We start from the raw sequence: 21253 nt of genomic DNA on the forward strand, positions 1-21253 counted from the left end.
ATAGATAGATAGATAGATAGATAGATAGATAGATAGATAGATAGATGGATGGATGGATGGATGGATGGATGGATGGATGGATGGATGGATGGATAGATAGATAGATAGATAGATAGATAGATAGATAGATAGATAGATAGATAGATAGATAGATAGATAGATAGATATGGATGGACGGACAGACAGACTTAGAAAACTTTAATAATCCATATGGCTTAGATAAACCACATAGTGTAACTGTCTCATTCTCAAAACTACCATAATAATTCTACAAGTCAAAAAATGGCTACATTCAAATAAAGCAATGGTAACCATTGCAAAAAAATTTTGCCTAATTCCCTACACTTGTGTATGTTCTGTCTTCCTTTAGTATAGCTGTAATTTAAGCATAAGTGGGGAAAACTTTAGCTGGGCTTACTTCAAATGAACCAAGTTACTACATTTGTGCTTTGACTTTGCCTAACGGAGTAACCATAGGGACGCGGTGGCTCAGTGGGTTAGGACGCTGAGCTTGTCGATCAGAAGATCGGCAGTTTGGCGGGTCGAATCCCGAGTGCCGCGTAACAGAGTGAGCGCCTGTTACTCGTCCCAGCTTCTGCCCACCTAGCAGTTCGAAAGCACGTAAAAATGCAAGTAGAAAAATAGGGACCACTACGGTGGGAAGGTAACAGCGTTCCATGCGCCTTTGGCGTCTAGTCATGCCGGCCACATGACCACGGAGACGTCCTGGGACAAGCGCTGGCTCTTCGGCTTTGAAACGGAGATGAGCACCGGCCCCTAGAGTCGGAAACGACTAGCACACACGTGCGGGGGAACCTTTACCTTTACCTTTTAACGGAGTAACCATAATAAAAACTATTTCGGGATAGGCACTAAACTATTAATGAATATTTTAATTGCACACCGCCCAGGGTCACTCTTTGAAAACAAACCTAATTTCATATTAATATCAGAAGAGAGTTATACAATATTGAAATCACTGCAGAAACTAATAAATACTTCTGTACTATAATGTCTGACCCAGGCTAATATCAGCCACTTGAGCTGCATATGGATTTGGAGAAACTAGAACTCAACTAGCCTTGGTGGAGCAGAGGGCTAATGCCTCCCTAAGTAACACCAGCTGCCTGCAATTAGTGCAGGTTCGAGTCCCACCAGGCTCAAGGTTGACTCAGCCTTCCATCCTTCCCAGGTAGGTAAAATGAGGACCCAGATTGTTGGGGGCAATTAAGCTGACTTTGTAATAATGCCGCTTTGGGGGGGGGGGGCGGGGAAAGCCCTAATAAGCAGGCATATACATAGAATGAAGGCTATTGCTAAGCACATTGATTTGTGCTTCTTAGATTGTAAGCCGCCCTGAGTCTTCGGAGAAGGGCGGGATATAAATGGGATTTTTTAAAAAAAACCTACCATCCCTACCATTGAAATGAGGGCAAGTTAGCAAATTAGCATATGCCATTTCACTTCATCAGTGAATGGGCAGAATAATAAAAAATGAGAATTGATTAAACGCACGTGCTGCCCAACTTCCAGCAGTTTACAAATTGTTAGAATCATTTAAAAAGTGAACAACAATAAAACTCCCCGCAAAAGAAACACAGGTGGAAGAAAAAATAAACCTGAATAGGAACAAAGAAAAAAAAAGGGGGGGTAGAGCATCAGTTATAACTATAACCAGACAGCAAAATTTACTGTCTTAGGCACTAATGATTTTACGTAGCCTGGCAAAAGCTCTGTAAAATAGGAAAGCAAGCTCAGAGATGACGAACAATTCAGCAGATCTCTCTATGAGTTCACCTAAAGCATGTCGAGAAATGTTTTTGCGCACCATTTTGGGAATCTTTTTGGCAATGAGATAGAAAAGGAAGCCTATTTCCCAATCAGCAGGCATTTCAATTACAAAGTCTTTAAAGCATTTTTTACACGCAACGAAGACAAGGACAGGCTGGAAGGAAATGGCAGAATTTGGAGTCGAGGTTTGAACACCACCTGTATTTGGACAATCTGGCAAGACACAAGAGCAGCTGCACACCAATTTGCCTTGTTTTAAAAAGAAGAGCATTAAGGAAGCTAGAAAGAACGTTAATTTATTTCAGGAATCCAGGACCAATTTGTTCCAAAGGTGGTCTAAAGACGTTTCTAAAAATATAAAAAAAAAGAACACATTTTGATGAAGAATTCTTACAGCCGGTCTATAATTCTTCCACTGCATACTGTGAATCAGGTTTCTTGCGAGAGTGGGCTAACAACAGACCCTGCAAACCAAGATGGGATAGGTCTGTGCCAAGCTGTCAATTTTATAATCAAGAAGAGGAAATAGCATATCGATCCAAAAATTGGCAATCGCTATTTGGTTCAATTTGCAGCAGAAAAGCCAGAAAACCAGTCCCCGTGACACATACTGCGTATAAAAACGAGAACGCAAGGTTAAAAATAACGAGCATAAGGAATCTGCTCCTCACCTATTTTTTTGCTTTGCTCCTCTCCGTGACTGTGAGCGATTATTGGAGAATATATAAAGGGACTTTTCATGGACATGTTCTGACCCAGCAGGCTTTTCATTTTCTGTGGTCGAAGGCCAACAGGGAGGTTTAAAAGCTTGACAGATCTGTTCAACGAGAAGAAGGGGTTGTTTTTATGCAGAGCTGCTACAAAATTCGAATTTGAGGAGAGACGATGACCATGACCGATAGAATAGCACGGATTATCACACAATAAACCCTCGTTACAGTTTTCCTTTCCACTGGTAGCGATCTCTTTGCCCACTTTTTTTTTATAAATTCCCTGTTGAGGAACAGTGACAGCGTAAAGCTTTCGTGCAAAACAAGAGATACGTAACAAGACTAGAAACTTCCTAGCAAACTCTGAATAGAAACAGCACGTTAGCGAACTGGAAACCATAAGAGCAATCAAGAGCATCGTTCTATTAATTCAAAGTTACTTGAATCTAATCAGATGTACAGCAGATCCAGTAAAATCACCGAGACTCATTAAAAGGCAAGTTCTACTCTCGACACAACTAAACACTGATTCGTTCAACGTACATTCGGTATTGTTAATCATATCGACTTCACTGGGCAAAGAAATGTGCACGAGACACAGAGCAAGGCTAACCAAACGCAGGCTTCAAATAAAACAGTGGCACCTTAAAAGACGAAGGAGGGATGAGTGAAAACTCAGACTACAGGTAGTCCTGGACATACAACAGTTCATTTGCTGACTGTTCAAAGTTACAACAACACCTGGAAAAATGTAACTTACGCTTTTTTTTTTTACATTTACGATCTTTGCAGCGTCCCCGGGACCACATGATCAAAATTCAGCCACTTGGCAACTGCTTTATGTTTATGACCTTTGCTGTGTCCCAAGGTCGCGTGATCATCTTTCGAGACCTTCCGGCACGCAACGTCACTGGGGAAGCCAGATTCGCTTAAGAACTGGGTTAGCTAACTCATCAACTCAAGGGACTCATTTAACAACTAGGGCAAGAAGTGCCGTAAAATGGAGGCAAAGGTCACTTAACGCATCTCTCACTTAACCACAGAAATTTGGGGCTCAGGTTGCGGTCGTACGTCGAGGACCAGCTGTATATATTCCCAGCAGGGTCAACAAGAAGTGGGAAGGACATTCCAGCTGCCCAATTAAACCCAGCAGACACCTACCCTGGGCCGCAACAATATATGAAAGTGCTTGAGTTGGTTCACATGGTGTGGTGGGATGGAGGGTTTGTTGTCACTGTGTGTTGGGGGGAGAGAGCACAGGGGGAGGCTCAGCTAATCTCAATGTATACGTGGTTGTACTTTGACAATAAAAGGTTTATTATTATTATTATTTATTTGAGGCATTTTTGCTCAAGCGGCGATGATCGTGAGCTCTTTAAGGACAATGACAGAGGCATCCATTCATTTTGGGCAGGAAAAACCAAGTGGATAGAAAATATATTATGATGGACAAAATAGTGCCAATTTATGGGCCCCTAATGTTAATAATAATAATAATAATAATAATAATAATAATAATAATAATAATAATAATAATAAGGAGGAGGAGGAGGAGGAGGAGGAGAAGGAAGAAGAAGAAGAAGAAGAAGAAGAAGAAGAAGAAGAAGAAGAAGAAGAAGAAGAAGAAGTAGTTGGAAGGGACCTTGGAGGTCATCTAGTCCAACCCCCTGCTCAAGCAGAAAACCCTATACCCTTTTGGACAAATGGCTGTCCAGTCTCTTCTTAAAAACTTCCAGTGTTGGAGCATTCATTAACAAGCTGTTCCACTGGTTAATTGTTCTAACTGAATGCTGGGAGTTGAAGTCCACGAGTCATAAAAGAGCCAAGGTTGCCTACCCCTGGCCTATCATTCCGGACAAATGGTATAAATCTTTTCCTTTTTACTCATCTGTGCATTCCTTCAGTTCCCCATTTTGTTCTATGGAGCCTATCCCACACTGGATAGTTTAGGACAAGCAGGGGTGACAAGTTCTAGTATCTGAGGGGTTGACACAAAGAATAATAGAATAACAGAGTTGGAGGGGACCTTAGAGGTCTTCTAGTCCAACCCCCTGCTCAGGCAGGAAACCCTATACCATTTCAGACAAATGGCTGTCCAGTCTCTTCTTAAAAACTTCCAGTGTTGGAGCATTCACAGCTTCTGGAGGCAGGTTGTTCCACTGGTTAATTGTTCTAGCTATCAGGAAATTTCTCCTTAGTTCCAGGTTGCTTCTCTCCTTGATGAGTTTCCATCCGTTGCTTCTTGTCCTGCCTTCAGGGGCTTTGGAGAATTGCTTGACTCCCTCTTCTTTGGGGCAGACCCTGAGATATCGGAAGGCTGCTATCATGTCCCCCCTCGTCCTTCTCTTCATTAAACTAGACATACCAAATTCCAGCAACCGTTCCTTATATGTTTTAGTCTCCAGTCCCCTAATCATCTTTGTTGCTCTTCTCATGCTACTGTGGAAAAGCTGAGGATCTTTCAGAATGCCAGTGGTGTTTATGACATGGATACTAACCAAGGAGAGAAGCAACCTAGAACTAAGGAGAAATTCCCTGACAGTTAGAACAATTAATCAGGGGAACAACCTGCCTCCAGAAGCTGTGGGTGCTCCAACACTGCAAGTTTTTAAGAAGAGATTGGGCAACCTTTTGCCGGAAGTGATGTAGTGTTTCCTGCTTGAGCAGGGGCTTGGACTACAACAGGGGTAGGCAACCTCGGCTCTTTTATGACTCATGGACTTCAACTTCCAGAATTCCTGAGTCAGCATAGCTGACATAGGAATTCTGGGAGTTGAAGTCCATGAGTCATAAAAGAGCCGAGGTTGCCTACCCCTGGACTAGAAGACCTCCAACGTCTCTCTTCCAACTCTGTCATTCTGTTATTCTCTTAAAGCTTTGGGGACGTTTGGTTGTTGATGTTGCCATACAGGAAAAGAAAATCCAAAGTGGCAGAGATATAGTGGGAACGCAGGATGTAAGAGGCATGGGAAAGCTCAACAGAGTGAAAAGGGAAATAAAATGACTGCACACTGACACTTTATTAATCAGTGAATAGAGGTGGACCTTGAGTGGATGTTTTCAGACAGAAGATCGCACGGTTTATTATGTAAGACAGTGAAGGAACCATGTTGCTTTTACAGTTAAGAAAGGTAAAGCAACAACAGTCCTTGGCTACAAATGCAATCGATGACCAAATAATTTCAATTAGACTTTGCGGACAACTCTTTAACATAATAATCATCCAAGGTTATGCTCTAACTGCTGAAGGAGAAGAACAGGAGGTTGATGACTTGTCCGATCAATTTCAAACTGACGGAACTTGCAAGCAAGATCTGGCGCTTGGGATCAGAGACTGGAATGGCAAAATTGAAAATATCAAGGAAGAAAATGTAACTGAACGATAGATATGGCCTAGAACCATGGTGGCGAACCTATGGCACGCGTGCCACAGGTGGCACGCAGAGCCCTCTCTGTGGGCACGGGCGCCGTTGCCCCAGTCCTAGGCCTTCAGCTGGGTTTTATAAAACCTTTTCACTTTGGGCCTCCGCCGCCGCGTGCAAAAAAAAACAAACATTCAATCAATCGATCAATTTCAACTTCTCGCGGGAGAAAAAAAAAAGATCTTGCAAAGTTGGAATTGATTGATCAAACTTTTTAGTCCCACCCAGTCTGCCGTTACCACCGCAGACACGCCCACCCAATGGGCCACACCCACCCAGCACCACACGATACATAAGTGGGTTTGGGGTTGCAGTTTGGGCCATCTAAAAGGTTTCGTCACCACTGGCCCAGGATATAAAAATGAAGTAGGAATACGACGTATCAATTTCTGCTCCTCCGATGATTTTGCCTTCAAGCAACCGAAACATATCTGTGTACACGGACATCATCAGATGTAAAACACCGAGATCAAATTGATTATACCAGACATGTCAAACTCAAGGCCCGGGAGCCAGATCCGGCCCGCAAAGTGGTTTCATGTGGCCTGTGAAGCCATCCTGGAAACAGTGAGGGAACCGCCCACACTGCCTTGGCCCTGGCCCAGAGACCCTCCTTCTGCCAGAGACCCTCAGATCTCTCCCACTCCTGCCCAGGCCCCCATAGGCACCCTTGATGCCAATGATGTAGAGCTGGCCACGCACACCTAGTAGGCCATACGCACTCTAGCCACGCCCACCCAGTAGGCCACCCCCACCCAGGCCACCCCCACCCAGCCCCTTGAGGGCAACTGCAATGCGGATGCGGCCCTCAATGAAATTGAGTTTGACACCCCTGGATTATACAGTCTTGGCAAAGGAGGTGGAAGATCTCAATTATAGCATCAAAGACATGGGCACGTGCTTAACTGTCTGACACATCACAAACTGCTCACGGGCAACTTCCAGAATAAAGCTAAAGGAGAAGAAAACCAAACAGTTCCCACCATATATGATCTTATACCTTATATCGTTTTCAAGGAGAACATCAAGAATCACTTTGAAGCTCTGAATCTCATTGACAGAAACCCAGAGGAACTGTGGAATGAACTTAAAAGAAGTCGTTCAGAAGAATGCGAAGAGAGACTGCTGGAGATGAAGAAGCAGAAGAAAGCGAACTGGATGTCAGACCAAATCGTCCAAGTTGCCGAAGAACAGGACAGAAGCCAAAGCCAAGGAAAAAAAAAGACTCAGCAAAGAACTTTTCAGAGAGTTTCAGAGAGGTCTCAGAAGAGGCAAGTGGTCTTGCATCTACAAAATCACCGGAGATGGAAACAGGCACAGAACAACAAGGAAAACCTTTCAAAAGACCTCTGAATTCAGGACTCCGAATAAAAAATTAGTAAAAATACCACTGAAGAGATAACAACAGATTCAAATAAGACGAAACAGAGATGGAAGGAATATACAAGAATGCCGCACAGCGTGTCAACATCCAAGATACGTTAGATGGTATATCCTACTTAAACGATCCTCTAGTGCTAGAAGTTAGATCAGCACTCCTGTGGTTGCCAAGTCAGAAGTGAGCAAAATAGACTGGTTCTAAGTTGGCAAGGGAGTGCAACAAGGTTGTACACCCTCCCCTTATTAATTCAACCTGTGTTCTGAGTATATATTAAGGGGAACTGAGATTTGAAAATGAGTGGTTTTAAAATCAGGAGAAGAAATATCAATAGACTGAGCGGTGCTAATGTCACTATCCTGACAGCTAAAAATTCAAAGGCTCTCCAAGTTCTAATAATAAAAACCAGAAAGTGCAGTGGGGAAAAAATGGGACTAAAATGGATAGGATAGGATAGGATAGGATAGGATAGGATAGGATAGGATAGGATAGGATAGGATAGGATAGGATAGGATAGGACAGGACAGGACAGGACAGGACAGGACTGGACTGGACTGGACAGGACAGGACAGGACAGGACAGGATTCTTTATTGGCAAAGTAAGGTTGGACACACAAGGAATTTGTCTTCGGTGCATAAGCTCGGTGTACATACAAACAAAAAAAGTGATATAAGTCATAGAACATAAATCATAAGATACAATCATAAATCATACAACAACAATCGATAAATCATAATGTATCAATAGGAGAAGGTAGTAGGAAAGATGAGAAGTGAGCAAGATGAGATGAGAAGGATGAGAAGATGACACGTTTAAAAGCAATTCAGCCTACTACATTCAGCCCACTATCTTCGGGTAGAAGATACCGTAGGAGTTAGGTATTTAGCAGAGTGATGGCATGGGGAAGAAACTACCTTTGTGGCTACTTATTTTGGCATGCAATGACCTAGAGCGCCATCTTGAGGGGAGAAGTTGAAACAGTTATCTCCAGGATGTGAGGGATCCGTAGATATTTTCTCAGCCCTTTTTTCTGACCCGTGCAATCAGTATACAGGTCCTCAATGGAAAGCAGACTAGTTGCAATTGTTTTTTCTGCAGTCCTAACTATCCCATGAGGTCAGTACCTTCTCCTGTGTGGTTCCTGTGCCAAACCAGGAGCAAATGACAGACTCAACAATTCCTCTGTAAAACCATATCAGCAGATCCTGGGGCAATCTGAGCTTTTCTGAGTTGACACAAGAAGAACGTCCTTCGCTGTGTCTTTTTAAGGACAGTTCTAACGTTAGGTGTCCATTCCAAATCCTGGGAGATTATAGAATCCCAGAAATTTGACGGTCTCTACTGTTGATGTTGTGTTGTCTAATACTGTATCAATAATAAATAAAAAGACCAAACTGATAAAAAAAAGGTAGAACAACCAAGCTTAGAACTGACAAGGTTCTCAATCATCAACAGTAAAGAAACAAGTGGTCCAGAAATATGCTGTGGACTAGTACCTGATACAAATCCTCAGAAAAGATTTTCAGATGCTGTCAATTGTCTGTAGCCACAAAGATTGGAACAGTGCAAGCAATGGCATTCCCTGTGACCTTCTATGAAAGCAAAAGTTCAACTTTGAAGAAGCCCAAAAGAACAATATTGAAATTTAAAGCTGGGGGAAAAAAAGCTCCTGAAAATACCATGGGATTTATTTTTTTATTTCATTAGATTTATATACCGCCCTTTCCCGAAGGACTCAGGGAGGTTTACAGGGTATTTAAAACAACTAGTACAAAAGTTAAAAACAAATTTAAAAAGATTAAATTATCCCTTAAATTAAAAAACCCCAGTTAAAAATTCTCAGCCTGGGCCGGAAAGCTCAAAGAGCCAGGTCTTCAGGTCCCGGCGAAATGTGCGAAGGTCGGGGGCAGTCCTAAGCTCCACGGGCAGCTGGTTCCAGAGGGCAGGCGCACCCACAGAGAAGGCCCTTCCCCTGGGTGTTATCCGCCGGCAGTCTTTTATTGGCGGCACCCTGAGAAAACAAGCCAACTGATCATCGAAGTTCACGCTCAAGGCACAAATGACCAGATTCAAATTATTCTACTTTGGATCTAACTCTTCGGAGCAGGCTGTAATGCAGAAAAAAGGAAGTATAGGACGCCTAGCAGCAAAGTGGATAGATTCAGTGGAAATGGGTGCACCATTAGAAGACCTGAAAAGGCCAGGTTAGGGACAGATGGCCATGGAAAATAAAATCCATATAATTGGTAACAATTGACACCGATCTGATGGCACCTAATCAGTCAAAATTATTCCTAGCTTGGGATTTCCCACAAATTGCTCTATTTCATCACATGTATGGAGTATACGCCTGAGAAGAAAATAATTATAAAGAGAGAACTAGAAAGTACATGTGCTGTTTTTAAAAAGTTCCAAAGTTGGAAAGGGGGGGGGGGCTAAAAATGAAGGAAATGGTAAGATTAAGTAATGTAAAGCTACACATATGTAAACATCACTCTAGTAAGAAACTAACCGGTTACATATACTTGCAGCAAATATTTTACAGCTTTCATCCACAACATGTTACAAAAATCATAGTTTTCAGCTAATGGTTATAACACTTCATCTATTGATGCCCACCTAACAGAGAACATCAACTAGGACAGGGGTGACAAACTGCCGGCCTGCGGGCTGGATGCATCATAGCGAAACCACGCCCACCCCATTGTCGGCAATGGCAAAAAAGTCGCGATACGTCACGACACGTCACGTGACGTTGCGAGTCTGACACCCCTGAACTAGGAGATCTTAAGCAACAATTTCCCAAACTATAATGTGTACTTAATAAATTTAAACCAATACCAAAGAGGAGCACAGCATTTCCACAGAATAATCTACCATACAAAAAAAGAATAGAATAGAACAGACTAGACTAGACTGGAATGGAATGGAGTGGAACGGAACAGAAAAGCACAGAACAGAATAGAATATGGAATGGAATGGAATGGAATGGAATGGAATGGAATGGAATGGAATGGAATGGAATAGAATAGAATAGAATAGAATAGAATAGAATAGAATAGAATAGAATAGAATAGAATAGAATAGAATAGAATAGAATAGAATAGAATAGAATAGAATAGAATAGAATAGAATAGAATAGAATAGAATAGAATAAATAGAATAGAATAAATAGAATAGAATAAATAGAATAGAATAGATATTGGAAAAGAATAGAATAGAATAGAATAGAATAGAATAGAATAGAATAGAATAGAATAGAATGGAATGGAATGGAATGGAATGGAATGGAATGGAATGGAATGGAATGGAATGGAATGGAATGGAATGGAATAGAATAGAATAGAATAGAATAGAATAGAATAGAATAGAATAGAATAGAATAGAATAGAATAGAATAGAATAGAATAGAATAGAATATGGAAGGGTAGGGAAGGGAAGGGAAGGGAAGGGAAGGGAAGAGAAGAGAAGAGAAGAGAAGAGAAGAGAAGAGAAGAGAAGAGAAGAGAAGAGAAGAGAAGAGAAGAGAAGAGAATTTCAAAAACAATGACATAAAATTTGACAAGGGTGCTTCAAAACTGACATGGGTATCATCCCTACACCCATTTGCTGTTCTTTAAAGCAGCTTGTATTTTTTCAATGTCTTCCTCAAAAAAAAAAACACTTGAGTTAAGAAGGCGGTGATAACAGGGCAGCAACGTCTACAAACAGACACACAATAATGCGACAAAATACAGGAGGCGGCTTCAATTACTGCTTACAGAAGTTTCAATCTCCTCTGAATGGCACCTGCTTTTACACAAGTGAATTCGTCCTGAAACAGTTCACTGACCTCGGTCTAACGCTGTTCTCGAGTCCCCTCTCTAAGGAGGCTGTACGTACCGGGAAGCCAGGAGATCCAGAACGTCCCACTGCTTAACATTGGGGACAAGTTACTTCCCCCTGTTGATAGGTCCCGCAACCTGGGTGTCCTCCTAGACTCGCAGCTCTCCCTGGAAGACCACATTGGAGCTGTGACCAAGGGGGCCTTCTCCCGGGTTCGACTAATTCGCCAACTACGGCCTTATCTGGACCTGGATTCCTTACGTACAGTCACCCATGCCCTTGTGACATCTCGCCTAGACTATTGTAACGCTCTCTACATGGGGCTGCCCTTGAGATCCACTCAGAAGCTTCAACTGGTGCAAAGTGCGGCGGCACGGACACTCTTGGGAGCCTCCCGATACTCCCATATCACACCTCTCCTCCGTGCGCTGCACTGGCTTCCGGCTGCCTTCCGTGTGAAGTTCAAGGTGCTAACGATGACTTACAAAGCCCTACATGGCATGGGTCCGGACTACCTTCGGGAGCACCTTCTGCCGATGTCAGCACCCCACCGTCCTGTGCGCTCCCACAGAGAGGGCCTCCTCAGGGTGCCACCGCTCAAGGAATGTCGGCTGGTGGCCCCCAGGGGGAGGGCATTCTCAGTGGGTGCGCCAGCCCTCTGGAACACCTTACCAACAGAAATCCGGATGGCCCCTGACCTCCGTACCTTCCGTCGCGACTTAAAAACTTTCCTGTTTCAGCAGGCTGGCCTGGCATGATAGCGTTAATTGGGGTCCCAGTTTGTGTTCATTAGTGTTTCTTATTATCTTTATTGTTCAATCTGTATACCTTCCTTCCTCTGTACACCGCCCCGAGTCCCTCGGGAGAAGGGCGGTTTATAAAAACTAATAAATAAATAAATAAATAAATATCATATCCCACGACGTAAAGAATGCAAACAAAAGTTACCTTACAATAGGAAGTTTGGTGAATGGCACAGGGGGGAGCTTTAAGCCATCTGGAAGGGTAATGAATTCCATTGTTCCTGGGCATTTTGACGTATAGTTTTCTAGACTCTGTGTCACATCTTTCTTTTCTAAAAGAAAATAGAATTCTCATTACTATTGTATCCCATTATAAGAGGCTGCTTTCATCTCACAAATGAGGTAGGAACAGAAGTCACGTGCTACGGAAGCAGATTAACACACCGAGTCCTCGACCACAATTGGGGTCAAAATTTCCACTGGTAAGCAAGAGAGTGGGTTAAGTGACTTTTGCCCCCATTTTATGACCTTTCCTGCCACAGCTGTTAAGTGAATCACTGCACTTGTTAAGTGAAATGTGAGGCCATTAAGCAAATCCGGCTTCCTCCACTGACTTTGCTTGTCGGGAGCCGCCTGGGAAAGTTGCAAACGATAATCACATGACCCACGGATGCTGCAACCGTCAGAAATACAAGCCAGGTTGCCAAGTGTCCGGATTTTAATCACGTGACCACAGGGATGCTGCAATGGACGTAAGTGCAAAAAATGGTCAATACGTCTTTTTTTTCCAGTGCTGTTGCAACCTCAAACAATCGCCAAACAAATGTACATCAAGAATTTTAAAAGCTGGGAAAGTCCTACAAAAAAGAAGGAGGAGGAGGAGGAGCAGGAGAAGAGGAAGAGGAAGAGGAAGAGGAAGAGGAAGAAGAAGAAGAAGAAGAAGAAGAAGAAGAAGAAGAAGAAGAAGAAGAAGAAGAAGAAGAAGAAGAAGAAGAAGAAGAAGAAGAAGAAGAAGAAGAAGAAGAAGAAGATGATATGGGACTGAAAGGCATGGATCTCTTTCTCGCTTTGTTAGCTGAGAAGCAAGGGAGATATGTGTTAAGTGTTTGTTAAGTATTTAGAATACCTTGCTAGGCCCCAAACATGTGCAATCAGCCCAGGTTCGAATCTCAGAAGGGTGTGGCTGACTGATGAGAACAAATAAGTTTGAAATAGCTATATCAGCCTCCCCTTAATTCTTTGTTAGCAATCCAAAAAAATTACACAAATATGAGCTGTCACTGTATGACTACAGCCTGTTGATGGCCTTGGGTTAGGCTGAAACAGGAAATAAGATTTGCCCCGTGTTTGGGGCCTAGCAAATCTTTCAGATATTGGCAGAGCATAAAGCTTGCAGCAACTTAATCTGACTGTCCAAGTCTGAATTTGAATGAATGAATGAACCTTTATTGTCAAAGTACAACCACGTATACATTGAGATTGGCTGAGCCTCCCTTCGTGCCCCCCCACAACTCACAGTGACAACAAACCCACCAGCTTGTTACACCATGTGAGCTAATTGCACAACACGCTGGCCTCGCAAGTCAATTATGCATAAAGTTTATAAAAATCATTTCCCGTTCAAAAGCCTAACAGCCCATTGGATAGAAGCTATTTTTCAGCCTGTTGGTGCGGCTGGCTATACTCCTGTATCTCCTACCCGATGGTAGGAGAGTAAAGAGATACCAACCAGGGTGTGAGTTGTCCCTGAGAATCTTCCTCACTCTTCCAAGGCAACGAGCCCTGGCGATGTCATCCAGTGGTGTCGGGGGACAGCCCACAATGCGTTGAGCTGGGCTCACCACCCTCTGTAATACTTTCCTATCCGCGGCTGTCAGACCAGCATACCAAACCATGATACAGTGCGACAGGACGCTCTCTATAGTAGACCGGTAAAAGAGGGTCATTAGCTGTTGTTCTACCCTGTTCTTCCGCAAGACCCTGAGGAAGTGGAGGCTCTGTTGGGCCTTTCTGGCCACCTGGGTTGTATTAACTTTCCAGGTAAGATCTTCGCAGAGCTAGACTCCCAGAAATTTAAAGGAGGGTTTTAGGGCCTCATTAGTATAAACTTCAAGCAGTTACTTGATTGCTAGATTCAAGGTTCCAAGCCATACTGTCATCAACTCTGCTCTTAAAATCAAGTATGGTAAAATGAAAAATGCATCTATTCTTATTACACAGCCAACATGATAAACCCTGGCTTATTTTATTCAGGATAAAGAAATGTGTATTATATTAATTACAGCAGCCCTACCATTCCTCAACAGTCTCCAATTAAACTTAGTAGGTTAATTCTACTGTCATCAGGACCTTCCTTTAAGTTTACAGGGCACCGCATGTTTGAACTTTTCTAGTTTCAGAATTTAATTTCATGCACCAACTATGCAAAGCAATGTCCTAACGTATCTTCTTCATTGTGATTTTCTGGAAAGCTGTTATGCTTTAGAGGCTCATATTTTTTTTTATTACCTCATTCTTCACTAACATCTATTTTATTTTAAAAGGGTGTATACCAACACTAATGCTTCAGGAAAATTGGACAGTATAAAATGGACAGTATAAAGCAATCTGTTACGTCAAAGGAGATTTTCATTTTGTCAACATCAAGGCCCGCATTATTACTGTTTTCTTTTGGGAAACAAACCCCAAATGCACCAGACTGCTCCCATGTGACCTCTCCCTGTGTGCTGATCGTGGGGTGCATCTTGGTGCCCTGAGGAGGTCTGGGACAAATTATAATCTTGACAAATTATGAAGTAATTTTGTTAGACGTTTGGATCCAGTTTTACTTGTAGCCACGTATGACATGCAACAAACATTTTTTAAAAAACAAGTACCGTATTTTCTGGCGTATAAGACGACTGGGCGTATAAGACGACCCCCTACATTTCCTGTTAAATTATAGGGTTTGGGCTATACTCGCCGTATAAGACTACCCCTCTTCCAACGCACACCAAATAAAAATTAAAAAACATCAGATTTGATTTTAATATGGTAATTTTAATTCAAATGCTTATGATATGCAGGTACTTAGTAGGAAAACTGTCACTTATAAACATAAGGCTGTTTGTCATCAAACATGTAAACATAAAACAGTGCAAGTGGATTAAACTTTTCCTAATTCACTCTAAAGCTTTCCCTGCACAAATGGGAGATCCGCTCCAGGTTTTCCAGCCAGCCCGCCCAGTTCCTGAGTCAAATGTGCCCTTAGAGCTAAGCAGCTGTTCTGACTGCTGCATTCCCCACCTGCCTTTCAAGTTGGGATAGACTGCAGCTGCTCTTCAACTTTAGAAGGAAAGACGCCCAGACCCCAGCCTGTAAAAAATCACAGACTGCAGCTTCTTCTCCAATTGGTCCCGCTTTCCCTGCGCAGACCAAATGGGAGATCCGCTCCAGGTTTTCCAGCCAGCCCTGTCCCTAAAGTTTCAGCACCCGGCATATAAGACGACCCCTGACTTTTGAGAAGATTTTCATGGGTTAAAAAGTCGTCTTATACGCCAGAAAATATGGTTACAAATTAACCCCTCTATGTGTTTAGGCAACTTGATATCACGGATTGTTAAAACAGCAAAACTGTGACAACAAAAGATTAAAAAAAAGAGCCGAAAAAAGCCCTACAGATTTTCGTGATCGGCTGTTCTATTTTGCCTCCAACCCTTGCCCAACTACCTGTAAGTTCTACTTCGGCTTGAACCTGAAATGCTGATACAAAAATACACTTTTGCCTAATGTAGGTTTTATTGATTTGTTTGATTTTTAGACCATGTGTCACTGAAGACCCCTAGCAGTGTGTAAAATGTCAAAAAAAAACCTAGTAGCAAATTCAAACATACAACTTGCATTTTTTCCCCATTAAAATAGATAACACATAAACTGTTCTTGTGGGAATTGAAAACTTGTTAATTAACGGTTAAACTTGTGCAATACTGACAGTGCAATATCCTGCGTTGTCCCTTCGAGACAGGACAGAGTGACAATTCAAAAAGGGGAAAGTATGTTCCATTTTGAAAATAAGAAATGTCCAAAGGAGGCTTGCAATTTGTTCAGGAAACTAAGAGCAGAACTTGGCTTCTACCCAGCAACAGAAAACCAGAATCGTACTAAATAATCTGCATCTTTCGAATAGACCTAAAGTGGCTGATTGGCCATTATCATTTATAAGGTAAAGGTTCCCCCGCACATGCGTGCTAGTCGTTTCCGACACTAGGGGCCGATGCTCATCTCCGTTTCAAAGCCGAAGAGCCAGCGCTTGTCCGAGGACGTCTCCGTGGTCATGTGGCCGGCATGACTAGACGCCAAAGGCGCACGGAACGCTGTTACCTTCCCACCGTAGTGGTCCCTATTTTTCTACTTGCATTTTTACGTGCTTTCGAACTGCTAGGTTGGCAGAAGCTGGGACAAGTAAAAGGCGCTCACTCTGTTATGCGGCACTCGGGATTCGACCCACCAAACTGCCAACCATCTGATTGACATGCTCAGCGTCCTAACCCACTGAGCCACCGCGTCCCTCTATCATTTATAATATACATTAAAAAAAATATTTTTAATAAAATGAATACCTTGATCCGAAAGAAAATCCAGCATGGTTTGTAAAAGAAAAGATAAGTGTCGGACGGAAAGTGCTGGGTTTCCCATTCTCCTGGAGGCGTACACTAATTCATGAAGTAAACGCATCTGCACAGCAGCCCAACCACGATGAGTTCCTTAAAAGAGAGCAAAATAACATGTGTTGTGTTAATACATTCAATCTCCTTTCAGCCATGGCCTCCATATATGGGACTGACATTGACAAGGTTACCAAATCCTACACTGAGGGCTATCCAAGGAGGGAGGGGGGGAGAGAGAGAGGGAGAAGAAGAGGGAGAAAGAAAAAGAGAAAGAGTAAAAGAGAGAGAGAGAGAGAGAGAGAGAGAGAGAGAGAGAGAGAGAGAGAGAGAGAGAGAGAGAGAGAGAGAACCTTTATTGTCATTTTCTATCGTGGGCACATTGGCAGACACTAAAAATGAAATTTTGTTGCTTGCTCTCAGAAGAGTACACACATACATAACACACATTTAAACATGATATATCCAACATATGTATATACTGTACCTACACCCTTATATCTAAATCACATAAAAATATTAATCACTGTCCATCTTGAATACATAGTGGAAAGAGGAAGCTTGAGAGTTCACAAGGTTAATACTGTATGGAACGAAACTGTGGCTGAATCTGGATGTTCTGCTTCGGGTACCACGAAGCCCCCTCCGCCCAGAAGGGAACAAGGAAAACAGGTCGCGAAGAGGATGTGTAGTGTCCCAAATAATCTTGTGGACCCAGTTCTAAAAACGCTTCTGTGCTATGTCCTGGATGGAAGGGAGGGAACTGCCAATGATCTTTTCGGCCGTCCTCACCACTCTCTGCACCGCCTTCCTGTCCGAAGCAGGGATGCTTCTAAACCCGACTGTGATGCTGTATGACAGGATGTTCCCGATCGATCCTCTGTACAAAGTGGTCAGGACAGGAGAAGGAAGATGTGCTTTTCTCAGGCGACGCAGAAAATACAGGCACTGCTGTGCCCGCTTCACCAGGGTCTCACTGTTGAGCGACCAAGCCAGCCTCCTTGTTAACTGCACACCAAGAAATTTGATACTGGAAACCATCTCCACAGGTGAATCATTCATGCACAGAGGAGTGTGTCTGTGCCTGCCTTTTCTGAAATTGACAATGATCTCTTTGGTTTTACTAATGTTTAAAAACAAGCTGTTTTTCTTACACCAGTTCACTGAACCCTCAACCTCCTTGCGGCAAGCACCCTCACTGTCATCTTGAATAAGGCCCACTACTGAGATAAAATGGAAAGGTTGCATTTAGCTAGTACAGTAGCAAATATAATGATCTTGTGATATAGTTTCTAAGTATTCCTAGTAGCGAGTCATCAGCGAACAGAAAGGGTTCCAGAGGTCGCCATTGCCATAATCCATAAACTTTAGTCTACTGTGTTGTTGTTTTTATTCTCACTCATTTGGCTTTATGACATGAAAGCAAGAAAAAGTAAATCTTGGGTTTGTCGGCTTATTTCTCTCTAAGCTAAACCTGGTACCTTTGCTGAAGTCTTTAGGATCCAAAGACAGGCTATAACCCGGAAGTGTTTCCAGAAGAAGTTTATAGCAGGCTCTCCAACCAGGTTCCACGATGCTTGGGGCCACACACTGCATTGCTGCCACTCGTTTGAAAAAAGCGGATTTGCGATGAAATCCAATTCGCTCGTAGAGCTCAGAAAGAATGCTGTAGCGCTGGATTTTTTCTTCTTCAGAAAGCTGAAAAACAACAATGGATTTTAAAAGGATTTTAATAACCAAAATTGCCATAAGCAAACTAGGTGCAAAAAAGGCAAGAAAAATAACCCCTGAAAGCATGTGTGTATGTGTATAGGTGTGTGTGTGTGTGTGTGTGTGTATAGATATATAGATAGATAGATAGATAGATAGATAGATACATACATACATACATACATACATACATACATACATACATACATACAAGACAGACAGACAGACAAGGGGGGGTCAGGCAGGCAGACATAGAGAGAGAGAGACAGATAGAGAGACAGAATAGATAGATAGATAGATAGATAGATAGATAGATAGATAGATAGATAGATAGATAGATAGATGATAGACAGACAGACAGACAGACAAACAGACAGAGACAGACAGACAGACACAGAGAGAGAGACACACACACAGAGAGACAGGATAGACAGACAGACAGACAGACAGAGGATTGATAGATATGAGATAGATAGATAGATAGATAGATAGATAGATAGATAGATAGATACAGATATGATAGATATAGATAGACAGATAGATATGAAAGACAGACAGACAGACAGGAAAGATAGATAGGTAGGTAGGTAGGTAGGTAGACAGACAGCAAAAGCAAACATTTCACTCAGTGAACATTTAACATAAACAAGTGACGTAGGAATGCTGGACAGACATTTCCACTTCAGGTATTTTCTCAGTGCATGCTAAAAAAAACAGCAGTTTGCCTCTTCCAAAGTGTAAGTAACTGCAATAATAAATCATTAAAATCTCTGTTCCAAACAAAGCATTGTGGTTTAAGACAAGCCACACTTCCCTATTGCTGCCGACACTCTGAAATATGTCCCCCTCACCTGAAGACTGGACTTATCTTGCTACGATTACCTTGTAGAGAGCATTTAAAACAACGACTTTCCACACCGGTCCTTGAAGACTTAAGATCTGCATTTCCCTTCACATCCAATCATTAGGGGGCTATTTTTAACATTTTGCTAATTTGGGGAGAGTTGTTACAATGTGTATAGTTTGATCATTCGATTTCTGATCGGCCCAGAGATGTGTGAGCGCAGTGGAAGAAAAATAAAAGTGGAAAACGTTCATCTGAAGTCCATCCAAAACATTGCAGGAGCAGCTCTGCAAAAAACTGAACATAACTCGGTTACGTTGCCAAAAGGGGGGGGGAAAAAAACCAGAACAAGGCAGAACTTGCTGCTGGATTCTGAACATCTGTCATATAAGCAGCTGAGAAACAATTTTATAAAAATAACTGTAATTAGCACAGGAAAGTTACCTGTACACTGTAATACCAGATGAACATACTTTAACATTCTGCCAGAGTTTCAGGGATATATTCCAGGGAGACAGACTGAATTCCATCTCTTATCAGATCGGCATCTGGCTTTTCAGGAGAGGGTTTGTAGATCTGTGCCACTGCCTCGCCCATCCATAAAATTGTAAGGATATTAACTATTTCTCAGTACAAAAATGTTGTGTAGTTAAGAGGTACGAGGGCGTTTCGGAAATAAACCTCCGTTTGGTTATCCACCACGGACACTCGCAGATACAGAATTTTTATTATACACATTGGGAAACAGCGATAACGTTACTTTTCGACATAATCGCCGTTCAAATTGAGGCCCTTGTCGTGAGGTCTTACAAGGTGGTGAAATTCCTTAGTTGTTGTCGCTCGGAGCCAAATCTGGGCTAGTGTGTGTGTGTGTGTGTGTGTGTGTGTGTGTGATCAAAAACATCCCAGCGGAACTGCTTCAAAAATTCTTGGGTGCGTCTAGCGGTGTTGGGGAGGGGCGAGCACTATTGTGAACGAACACCACACCCAGAAGCGGTGCCATAGAAAATCCCACCAAATGTGAAGAGGACAAAGGAGTAACTGCTAGTGAAGTTCGCGGAGCCAGGTTCGACCGTCAATTCAGAATTCTACTCCGCACACTGCTAGACGCACCCAAGAAGCAGTTGAAGCAGTTCCGTTGGGATGTTTTTGATCACACTCACACACACACACACCCCGATAGCCCAGATTTGGTGCCGAGCGACTACTACAAAGGAATTTCAAACCTTGTATGACGTTATGACCTCCTCAGGGTGCCACCGGTCAAAGAATGCCGACTGGTGGCCCCCAGGGGGAGGGCGTTCTCTGTGGGTGCGCCGGATTTATGGAACCATCTTCCGGTCGAGCTCCGGATGGCGCCTGACCTCCACTCCTTCCGGCGCTATCTCAAAACCTACCTTTTCAAACAAGCTGGCCTGGCCTGATGGGATGGGGTTGGGTTTTATTAATGTGTTTTAACCTACTTTTAATGTGTTTTAACTTATTCGTGGGCATTTTGTTTAATCGTTTTTAATTTTTGTATCTTGTTTTTCATATGTATTGCCCTGTTCACCGCCCTGAGTCCTGCGGGAGAAGGGCGGTATACAAATTTAATAAATAAATAAATAAATAAATAAATAAATAAATGACAAGTGCCTCAGTTTGAACGGCGATTGTGTCAAAAAGTAACGCCATGTTGTCGTTTTCTAAAGTGCGAGATAAACGTTCTGTACCTGCGGAGTGTCTGTCACTGATAACCACACGGAGGCTTACCTCCAAACTGCCCTCCTGTATCCCACTTTACAAAACCAGCCAGCTCTTGGAATACAAAAGCAGCATGTTCCTTTTCTGCACTGAAATACTCAGGTGCCCCGTGCTAAGTGACAAACGCATTCCACTTTGAGAGGGAAGCAAAATATGCCTTAGTTAAATGAACGAGTGAAAGCTATCTCATGGCTAGGGTAAAATGGAAACCCCAATCAGAAATTCCCTGAAAATGGGGCGGGGGAAGGAGGAGGAGGAGGGGTGAGGAGGAGGAGGAGAAGGAGGAGGAGGGGTGAGGAGGAGGAGGAGAAGGAGGAGGAGGAGGAGGAGGAGGAGGAGGAGAATCAGAATTATGCTATTTTGTTTTCCTACAGATTTATGTGTATGCATCATCCATTATTCAGCAGATAGTCCTTGCTTACAGCAGTTGCTCAGAGAGTACA

The 21253-nt window shown here is 42.8% G+C and overlaps 1 protein-coding gene across 1 annotated transcript in view; it reads right to left on the reverse strand.

Annotated features, from left to right (window-relative positions):
- TRAPPC9 (trafficking protein particle complex subunit 9) overlaps positions 1-21253 on the reverse strand; it is a 333658-nt gene that overhangs the window by 282203 nt on the left and 30202 nt on the right. Inside the window, exons 8-11 of the mRNA XM_083358203.1 lie at positions 17995-18211; positions 16469-16612; positions 12076-12202; positions 2463-2608 (exon numbers count right to left, since the gene is read on the reverse strand). Coding sequence (XP_083214329.1) covers positions 2463-2608; positions 12076-12202; positions 16469-16612; positions 17995-18211 — 634 coding nt within the window. The remainder of the gene's footprint in view (positions 1-2462; positions 2609-12075; positions 12203-16468; positions 16613-17994; positions 18212-21253) is intronic.

This window comes from Vipera ursinii (genome assembly GCF_947247035.1).
Source record: "Vipera ursinii genome assembly, chromosome: 3".
Classification (NCBI taxonomy): Eukaryota; Metazoa; Chordata; class Lepidosauria; order Squamata; family Viperidae; genus Vipera; species Vipera ursinii.